This window comes from Myotis brandtii, unplaced genomic scaffold (assembly GCF_000412655.1).
Source record: "Myotis brandtii unplaced genomic scaffold, ASM41265v1 scaffold1686, whole genome shotgun sequence".
In the NCBI taxonomy this organism is placed as follows: domain Eukaryota; kingdom Metazoa; phylum Chordata; class Mammalia; order Chiroptera; family Vespertilionidae; genus Myotis; species Myotis brandtii.
The window spans coordinates 34,960-46,192 of record NW_005356197.1 but is presented as its reverse complement, the minus strand read 5'-3'; the positions used below and the strand labels follow the sequence as shown (position 1 = coordinate 46,192).

The window sequence follows — 11,233 nt, the reverse complement described above, 5'->3', positions numbered from 1 at the left end:
CATTCCAGGGCTACTTGCTACTACCATGAATTTACAAGAGTGAGCTCTATGACAGCTTTTATACCTAATAATACTTCCGAATTACTATCATGAATCCCGATGTCCACTGAACCCGCAGCCAAGAAGATTCTTTGCCCTCCACGAAGGCTGTGCCATGAGCCCAGGGCAGGAGCTGCAACCAGACACCTGCAGCCCCACAGGTCGCCCGGCACAGCCAGCCTGGAGCCTGTGGCCACTCCAGGGTCACCAAAGCAAGAGGTCAAAATGAAAAGATGCATCGCCATTCTCCCAAGTTCAAATGTCTCACCTCTTTCTTAGAAAAACGGATGTTACACAGGTTTCTTCCCTTGCACTTTTCCAGGAAACCCCAAGCTTACTGGCACTTCACCCCCAGTAAGGCAGGCAGTGGTAGGGTTAATGACCCCGTGGGTGATGCACAGAGAATTGTTATCTCTGAGATATACTGAGTTCCAGACAAGCAGGGAGGTTAGAATGGCGCCAGGCACTGTGCAGAATCTGAACTGTTTTCTTTGGTTCTGTTTCACAATTGGGGAAAGAAAACACTCTTTAATCACACTCTTTTGCCACTTTACTTCACACCGAACAATTGTGGAGACATTCAGTGTTATCTCCATTATTAGTGCGATTAGCAAATTCTGGAAGCATGGCTCTGTGACCTTTAGCCCCGTTGTATGCCGTGTCTCTTTTTATCCCCATGGCAGGGACGCGAGGTAGATACCACTCTCACGGTTCTGCAGATCACAGCCCCTCAGCATGGGGACTAGGTTGCACAGTAGCACTGTGTCGGCAGGAGGTCCACTCCTGCACTGCGGAAAAAAGACTTCCGTGTGCACTTGCCCAGAATCGAAGTCAGGTGGCACTGCTGCCCCTGCGTGGGCTTCAGGTTTGGTCGCGTTGAGGGGAATGGATTCCCACTGTCCGTGAGCTCCCAGGCTCAAATTCCTGTAGCTGCACTGCAGCCATTTGCAAGGGGCGGGTCTATCAGTTACTAGCTCTGCCCGCGGTGGGGGTTGGGGAGATAGACTCTGTGACTCACAGAAATCTGTGACCTGGATGTCTGGATTCTTGGTGTCTGTGGGTCTGCAGCTGTGGTTGCAGGTCTCTGTCCCCAGTGGCTGCAGGGTCCTGGTTTGCATCTGAGTCCAGACTGGGTGTTGCTGAGGCCAGGATCCTCCTCTCAAGCAGCTCTGTTTCTCAAGATGGTGTGGTCTCTGTGCCGGTGCTGGCCGCCCCAGAGTGTCCGCAGTGGGAGCAGGGCTCCACTGTCTAAGACTGCCCGGTTTGGCAGCCCCTTAGAAGACCTGCAGAATCTAACTGTCCCTAGCTCATGCACACACACACCACACAGGTCCACACACTCCTCTATCACTTCCTTGTGCTCTCACACTCTCTCCCTCCCTACCTTTCTGCCAGTTGCCATCTTCCTTCCTCTCTCTTTACAGTTAGTCTAAACCTATAAACCTACTTCTAAATATTTTAAACTCAACTTGGTCCTGAGTTTAGAAACTTTATTTGCCTGGAATCATTTTTCACTTTAATATTTTTAAAAGTTATTTGGGGAGAGTTAAAAGGGAACATTAAATCAAGCTCTGTGAATAGACTAATGGGGGGGCAATAAAGAGAATTGAAAAGGCACAATATTATTTTTCTTTAAATTTCACTATGATGCCATAATTAAAAATAATGCTTACTTGCATAATTTACACTGAATTATTACAGAGGCAGAGCAGCATTGAACAGACTGTCAAACTGCAATGGGAAGCCTGGGGAGGGTTGTGTGTGTAGGGGTAAGAGATCAACCGAAGGACTTGTATGCATGCATATAAGAATAACCATTGGACACAAGACACTGGCGGGTAGGGGGGGCCACGGGAATGTCAAGGGGGGGGAAAAGGAGACATATGTAATACTCTTTGTAATACTTTAAGCAATAAAACAATTTTAAAAAAAGAAAATATAAGTAACTAAAAAAAAAAAGAGAAACATGCAAATTAACCATCACTCCGCCACTCCACTCCACCCACAGGCCACGCCCTCCAGCCAATCAGGAGCGAGTATGCAAATTAACCCAAATAAGGTGGCAGCGGCCATGGAGCTGGAGTGAGCAGGAGGTTTGGGTTGCCCTGGGTGATGGAGGAAGCCAAGCTTCCCGAACGCCCTGGCTGGCCCTGGGCTCTGCTCAAGGCTACAAAGTTTCAATTATAGAAGATAAATAAATCCCAGATACTTGCTTCCAGCCCGCCCTGGCCTCCGCTCAAGGAGGCACTGAAAAAAAAAAGAAAAGAAAAAAAGGAGAGGCTGGGAGCTTGGGTCGCCGGAGGGCATGGCTAACATGAAAATGGCCATCAGCTATAGCCAGGCACCCCAGCGAGACCTCCCCAACCTGAGGGGCTGTGGGAAGCCTGAAAATGGCCCTCAGCCCCTCACCCAGGCTGGCCAGGCACCCCAGTGGGGACCCTCACTTTGAAGGGGGTGTGGTCAGGATGAATATGGCCCTCAGCCCCTCACCCAGGCTGGCCACACCCCCATGGGGGAGGGTCCCCACTGGGGGGCTTGACCAGCCGGCAAACAGCCATCAACCCCTCACCAAGGATGGCCAGGCACCCCAGTGGGGACACCCACCCTGAAAGGGTGTGGCCAGCCTGAAAACGGCCCTCATCCCCTCACCCAGGCTGGCCAGGCATCCCAGTGGGACCCCTTCCCTGATCCGGGACACCCTTCAGGGCAAACCAGCCAGCCCCCACCCGTGCACCATGCTTCTATCCTATATAATAGAAGGATAATATGCAAATTGACCCTAACAGCAGAACGACTGGGAATGACTGGTCACTATGACACACACTGACCACCAGGGGCAGATGCTCAATGCAGGAGCTTCCCCCTGGTGGTCAGTGCACTCCCACAGGGGGAGCTCTGCTCAGCCACAAGCCAGGCTGATGGCTGCCAGCACAGCAGTGGTGGTGGGAGCCTCTCCTGCCTCCTCAGCAGGGCTAAGGATGTCTGACTGTAGCTTAGGCCTGCTCCCCGCTGGCAAGTGGACATCCCCCAATGGTTCCCATGCTTCCAGAGGGTTGTCTGACTGCCAGCTTGTGAGAGGTCCCAGACTGTGAGAGGGCACAGGCCAGGCTGAGGGATGCCCCCAAGTGCACAAATTTTTGTGCACCAGGCCTCTAGTTGATATATAAATGTGATCTATCAGTTAAGAGAATCTTTGCAGTACTTTTTTGTTTTCTGATCAGTCATGTGAGAGTTATAGGTCATTTGCATTAAATTTATGAGGATAGAGTTGGGAATTGTTTCCCAAGACATTAGTAGCAATAAGCATCAGAATTACAGTTTCCTGGCCTCCTAGTCCTCACATTTCTTCTAAGAAGTGTTATTTTTAGCAAGAATTACAGAACCCAGCCCTTCAGAATGGGGGGTTAGCAGGGTTTCTTAACCTCGGCACTATTGATATTTGGGGTAGAGTATCTTTCCCGGAAGTCTTCCTTGTGCCTTGTGGATGTTTAGCAGTATCTCTGATATCTACTCACTGGATGCTAATAGCATCATCCCCAAGTTGTAACAACTGAAAAAAATCTTCATATAAGGTACCTGGTTAGTCACTCAGGTATTTTTGGGCTGCAGGTTACGTCATACTCCGCCCACCAGTTGGGGGAAGGGAGGATCTATCATAGTTATGGTAACAAAATACATACACTATAGAAATGTATTTTTGAGAAAATAATTCTTGTATTTTCTCTAGAGAAATTAGTAGTTCAAAATATATTATAGTCTTTATATGTGGTAAAATTTAAACTTAGAATATAATATTTTATATGGTTTAATTAAAAAGGGATTGATTCTGTGGTCTGAAACAAATTTTTAATATAAAAACCAGTTTAAATAAAATTGATATCTTTTAGAATAATTACAAAAAGCATCTAATCTAATCTAATCTAATCTAATCATTATATTTAACGGTGTTTCTAAATTAAATTTCAAGAATTTAATTGAGAAATGACTTTGGGCATTCCAAGGGCCCTGGAATGATTCAAGGATTTATTCTCTCTTCTTAAAAGAAATATTTTTGAACTGAATTAGGCCAATCTAACATACTTGAAATCATGTAGAAAGCTTTATCAAATAAAAATTAATAACTATATGTTATTTATATAAATATATTTTAAAATACTATAAAGGTTTCAACCTCTAAGAGAGGGCAAGACAATATTGCTGAATATTTCTTAGCAAAACCAGATAATTCAGCAGCAGAATTTTAAAAACAAAAGCCCTCAGGCAGCCTGCTTTTTAAATAGTCTGGGGGTGGGTGGGAAGGCATTTATACTTCATAGGTCAAATGTATAAGTTTGCTTGTTTTGCTTTTTCAATAAAGACGCCTACTTTAGTTACTTAATAAATTAGCTTTTTACAATATAATCAAGGTCTCATATAATTTCAGTTATATGAGAAGCCAATATTTTTATAAGCAATTGGTTTTAACAAAGACCAAAGTAAAAATTCCCATAACCCCTCTGTGTATGCAAATGAGCTATAGCCAAAAAGAATGCTTTTTAAAAGTAAATTTTAAGCTTAATAAAAAGGAGTAATTTTAAAATATTTAAATGTCCTTCTGCTACTATTTTACAGAGTAAACTAAAGGTTATTATTCAAGCATTAAATTTGATCATTAATAAAGTCACCATAAATAGAAAGAGAGTCACTTAAAATATACACATTACAATATTAGCCAGCATCTGAAAAGCAACCAAGTGAGTTGCTCAGTTTAAAAGGAATAAAAAAGGTAAAAAACAAAAACAAAAAACAAAAATAACCTCTCTATATGTGGCCTAGAAATTACCCTGGGAGGAAATAAAGAAAAATGCCCTTCAAATATTTAGAAACTATAATTAAATGTCAATGTACTAGGACTCAAAAAGAAAAGTAAATAATTTATGTTTTTGCCTCCCTAAACAAAACATATGTGAATATATTCAAAGACTGATAGCAGAAGTTCAATTAGTGTCATTTGTTGTTCACTCCCAAGGACAAATAAAGTTAGAAAATAGCCTTTTTTTCAAACTGGTTTAAATTGGCAAGTTGAAATAAGTGAATATTCTTGGGAACTTCATTGTACTAGGCAGGTACCTATTCCTAGAGCATGAACTAATTTTTTACTGATGGTTCATCTCATAGTAAAGCTGCTTATCATGCAATGAATTCAGAGCAGTCATACCTCTGTACTAAGAATTGAATTAAAAGCTATGAAGACTGCATTGCAGGATTTCCAAAAGGCTTTTAATATTATTTAAAACAAAAAAGGTGGGATAGTGGAGTAATCTCCTGTAAATAAATTACATGTAGCCTTAATTACTTAAAACTTTTCTACTTTAAATTTTTTTTCACTTGTCATGCTAATGGCAAGACACACATGGTGTCAGAATAAGCCAAAGGAAAACGGTTTGGCAAAATAAAAAGATTCAGAGAGTCTAGTTTATAGAAGGATCCCTTTATTAACCTTTGGTGTAGAATATGCTTGTATATTTCCAGAAAACTCCTCCAAGCCAGATGTGGTTCCTGCAACAATGGATCTGAGAGAGGAACTGACCAGTCTACTCCAACCACAGATAGCAGTGGACCCCAGCAACACGCTGATGAGACAGGGGAGAAACAGTCCAGAGATGGGGGATGGTAAAGACGCCTCGCCATGCTAGCAGTCATCAGCTGTGCGTTGGTGAAGGTTGCCCTGCACCAAGCCAAACAAGGTCGGACCTGTACTGCCATTGCTCACTGTTTGTCCACCATCCAGAACTGGAATATCATTGCTGTCATGTCACAGGGGACAGTGATTGAGAAGGGAACCCGTAAAAAACTGTTGGACAGTGATTGGGAAGGGGAGTCAAAGAACTGATGGCCCAGAAAGGAGCGTACTGCAGACGGATTCCTTTGATGCCTGGCAGCAATTTAAAAAGACATGAAAGAATTCAATCCTTTCCATTAAATCTAAAAATCTTAAAAGGACCCGACCTCTGCAAATGGCATACATTCTTCTTAAATTTATTAAATCAAAGAAGGGGAATATGTGGAGGCTAATAGAGCAGGAGTTAGCATAATAAATGCCAGAAGTTCCTCAGAAGGCTGATGGACATCTTAAGCAAGGCTGAAGATCTGCATAGTATTACCTGTAGCCAAACAGCTGAGGGCATTTTCTCTAACCTGATGGTCTTTTATTGTTTACAAAACTTAACCCTTTGATATGCCTGTTTGCATTCCTACAGGGCCAATGTTTTTTCCAGCAAATAAAAAGCTGTGGGTCCGGAGATTAAGGGAGCCCACTCCCCTAGAGGGTGAGGTTTCCATCTGCCTCCCCCAATGCCTTCCAATTTTATATTTCTTGTCTAGTCTCTATCCATTTATGCGCAGCCCTTGTCCAGATTCCCGAACACTTGCTGCAAAAAAGACTGTGGCAACACACCTCCTTGCAACTTCTATCCTTCCATCTTAGATTTATCTACTCCATCCACAAAAAATAATTTATTCTCCTTTTTGTACTTTTTATCTTTAAAGATATAACCACTTTCACACTAAATCCGCTTTGTTTTCTAACTATTCTTCAAAATTGCATTACATCAGTTTGGTTAGAAAATTAGATTTTCAGGGAGTTGATGCTTAAGTAAATATTTAATGCATATTACTGCACTGCAGAACTCTGTTTATTAAAAATGGATAACAAAGCCAATAAAATAATTTCTGGTTGTAATGCAGTAGCATATTTCAAATATGCAAGCTGTGATGCCTTTTAAATTGAGGGTATTAATCAAGACACCAGCAATTTCTTTTTATTGTACTTTACATTTACGAGTCCTGTCTTTCCTGATCTTAGTCAACTTATGTTTCATGAGAATAAAGGCTGTACTAATAATGACATTTCTGTATAGAAACGTGATACTAATATTTTCTTTTTTTCAAACAAAAATTTGTCATAGTGTTTAGACATGATTGTCTTATTTGAAGTATGTGTTGGAGGAAGGCTCTACAGATACCCGGGACCGCCAGAAAGACGAAAAAGTGGATCCAAGGGCAGGTTAAGCCTGAACATCACTGGAGGAAAAAACAAAAAGACAAAACTGAAGCTGTCTTACTTCAGGCACATCATGAGAAGGCAGAGTTATTTTGAAGAGACAATAATGCTGGGAAAAATTGAAGGCAGCAGGAATAAGGAAGATCAAATATGAGATGGATTGAGGCCATAAAAGAAGCTGTAGGTAGCAGTCTACAAGGGCTGAGCAGGGCAGTTGAGAACATATTGTGAACATCACTCATTCATAGGGTTGCTAATGGCTTGTAACACACACACACACACACACACACACACACACACACACGCATATCATGCAATGAATTCAGAGCAGTCATGAGGTGCTAGAAATACATTTTGATCTTCTAGACATAGTCCAAGAATCTCTTTATTTGTGTGACAGGTCAGCAGTTGGTCCAGAAACTGATGTTCCACAATTATCTGTGACAATGAACAGGCCATCAATTCAGTAGTCCATCACCTGCAGAGATTTCTAGATGATAAATACCTGGGTACCCAGTGGATGCTTGGGGCTTTTGCTGATTCCCAAGAAGTCCTAAGAGATTTCACTTTCTCCTTTCTATTAAGCAAAATATGTTGGTCTTTCCATTTACTTTTCAGAGTCAGGGAAACTCAAGATCAGTCTATGATAACGGCACTGGGATCATTTTGTTAGGGAGTCTGAGTGACACAGAGGACATTAATTAAAAGGTGCCATTTTTTATTACTTATTATAAAGCAGTCACCCACTAATTTATCTTTTAAAGTAATATATATTTCAAACTGACATCAATTATTAGAATAAAATGTAGCACCCATGTCTAAAATGTAGTTTATTATCAGTCTCTACCTCATTCAAGCAGGAGCATGATAGGTAATAGGGACACAAGCAGATATTAGATCATCTTCCTATTTAAAAAAAAAGTCAGCATCTTCATGTTGCTACTGCACATCATACGTTCTCCATTCCAACTCAGTTTAACTGACACAGTGTAAGTGAGTTTCCAATTAAAATATGAAAAATAAATTATTCTGGGGACAAATGAAGATTTTAAGCCAAAAGGTGACACAAAGCAATTCTTTGCTTTAAAATTAATTTCATATCTAGTGTAGAGTCACTACATTTTTTTAAAGGCAAGGTTTAAATCTAAGTGAATGAATTGAGAAATAATACCAATTTCCAAAAATAAAACTTCAATTATCCAAAATCATCTGGGGATGAATGTTCTACATATATGTACTTTCTAGATAACAAAGTTTACCATATCTTGGGAATCATTTTCAATTGCATCATATACTTCCTTGACTTTTTCTCAGCAACATACGGACTGACTTGTCTGCAATGAGGATCTTTGGGATGGTAAAGTGCGTAGAGCTGTTGACCCTGCCTGGAATGCCCGAGCCCATAATAATTGCCCAGTGACTTTGGTTGGGTCACCTCTTCCTTTGATGCCGATTAAAGAATATATATTCCATTCTCTTAGTTTGTTGCTTTCGCCTGCTATTGCCTTGAGAAAACTAAAGAAACAATCTCTGTCCATGCACCAGGTCACAAGTACGCTTCCCAGTCAGGGCACACACCTAGGTGTGAGTTCAATCGCCCGTCTGGAGGTAATGGGAAGCAATGGATCAAGGTACCTCACTTACACCACATCGATGTTTCTCTCTCTCCCCATTCCTCCCACTCTAAAATCAATGTAGAAACAGAAACAATCTCATTAAAATTATTTATTAAAAGAAGATTTTTAAAGTCACTGAGTGAGGGAGTAGAAATATTGTCAATGGAATTCAAATTCAGGGAATTTGTGTCAGTTTTCAGCTTCACAGGTATGTTCGAGAGGATTGAATTTCCCAGAAGGTTAACCCTAAACAAGGTGCTGGATTACTATACATGTGCAGCTTCTCTTCTCATTAATGATGGGAGAATTCTAGAAGATCTGTGTTCTAATGATACACCCACTTACAGACCCGAGTTTCATAAAGCAATAGCATACTGTAGTAGAGATTTAGAATTTAGACCTCTATCTATTCCCAGCTCTGTCACCCCCTAGTGGTATGACTTTGGATAGAAACTTACCTCTGATTGATCTTATCTCCTTGGAATGAAAAGGAGTATAACCTGATAAGGTCTAAGGTGCATCCAGCTCCAAAAGCCATTATGAGGGACTGGAGATCACCAAGAGGACTCTCTCCCGATAATATATGATGTGAGAAGGTAATTGTGATGTTATGTAGAATGAAGTGAAGGCCATAAGTACACGGTTAGAGGGAAATAGGAACAGAACTTATGAGTCAACTTATAAATTATCTGCTCTCCTTGATAAAATCTGAAAAGTATCATCATCATAATTATTCTCATAACTGATGCCACTGATATAATTTTTAAAACCTAAGCTCAAGCCTAAGTATTTAATTAACCTTTTCAAATTGAATGTATATGTATATATGTATATTTGTGTTCAACAGAAATACCTTAAAAAATTCTGAAACTTCAATTAACTTATATCGTTTGGGTCTGTCAATTGAAATTGAATTGGCCTATGGATCCCTCTGTTGAGAAATGTATATGTTTATTTGGGTACTGACATCAGTTAACTCACCGTTTGGGATCATGACCAAGGGTAAGATAATGGTGGTGATGAAAATATAAAAACTCTTCCTTTGATAGACTTGACCCCAAGATAAGTGGGGTAAGAAAAAAAATAGGTGTAGGGACTAAGAGTATTAAACTCATGATCTACACATTGTAAATGCAAAGTTTCTCTTAAAGAAAGACCTTATTCCTACTATGGCACAGCCCAATAATGGAGTTAGGATGCATCTAAGTTTCTCCTCTTCAACTTGATCCAGATGCCATTAAGAGGACGAAGAATCAGCTCTCCTGTCAGACCAAGTTCTTCTCTTTTCTGGTTGGATTCTACCCAAAAATGCCGCAGGATGCATGAAAGAACAACCTTTTCTTCCATCATGGCAAACCTTTGACCTTTAAATTAATGTAAATAGCATGACTTTAATTACAGATATATCTCAAATGGGAGAAAGAACAGGTTTAATTAGAGGGAGCAAATGATGATAGATTTTCACAGTAGGCCCTGGGAGAACCAGTATCACTCAGGATGCTTCCTAATAATAAAGATCATTGAGTGCCCTTCCCTGGTCCAACCCAGTGCATCTGAATAGCTCTGAGGACAAGGAATCTAGCCCATGCAGCACTCAGGTGAATCCTGGGCTCATTGAAGCATGAGAACCACTACTCTAGAACGCTTTCCTACTGGGCCTTTCATGTAGTTTACTATAGAGTTACCAGGCCTCATTGTACCAATGCCTGCATTTACATGAACAATAAAATGCCAGAGATACTAAAGCCAAAAGTGTTTATAATGCATGGCGATGTGCATTCATTTTGTTGAATTATTTCTGCTGGTCCTATGGTGAGCATTCTCTGTTTTGGTTTTGAAAAAGCAATTCTTAAAAGCAATAAAAAAAGGTTAAAGAAACTAATTGTTATAAATAAGATATCTACCATATAAAGTATATTCTACTTCAATCCAGAGATCTACATTTTAAAACTCTACCATGAAACTGGTTATGCTTTAGTGTTATGGGCTGAAGGTATTCCCTCCAAATTCATCTGCTGAATTCTTAACTCTCAGTACCTCAGAATGTGACTGCATTTGGGGATTGGGCCCTGAAAGACGTGACTAAAATAAAATGAGGTCCTATGGATGGACCCTAATCCAATCTGACTGGTATCTTTAAGAAAAGAAGAGATCAAGCCCTAGCTGGGTGGCTCAGTTGGTTGGTATGTCAGCCCGTTCACCTTAAGGTTGTGAGTTCAATTCCATCAGGGCATATACCTAGGTTGTGGGTTAGATTCCTGGTTAGGGCTTGTATAGGCAGCAAGCAATCAATGTTTCTCTCACAACAATGTTTCCCTCTCTCTGAAAATCAATAAAAACATATCATTGATTGGGGATTAATTAAAAACACCCACACACACAGAGGGGAATAAACTATGTGAAGACACAGGGAGAAGACATCTATCTACAAGCCAAGGAGAGAGGCCTCGGAAGAAACCAGCCCTGCAGACACCTTGATCTTGGACTTCTGGCCTCCAGAATTGTGAGAAAATAAAATTCTGTCATTTAAGCCACC

At 40.7% G+C, this 11,233-nt stretch overlaps 1 protein-coding gene across 1 annotated transcript in view; it reads right to left on the bottom strand.

The window, feature by feature from the left end:
- Positions 1 to 8,826: 8,826 nt before the first annotated feature.
- Positions 8,827 to 11,233, bottom strand: part of LOC102260288 (cytochrome P450 4V2-like) — a 29,574-nt gene continuing 27,167 nt past the window's right edge. Inside the window, 2 exon segments of the mRNA XM_014536918.1 lie at positions 8,827 to 10,061; positions 10,439 to 10,545. Coding sequence (XP_014392404.1) covers positions 9,889 to 10,061; positions 10,439 to 10,545 — 280 coding nt within the window. The 3' untranslated portion in view covers positions 8,827 to 9,888.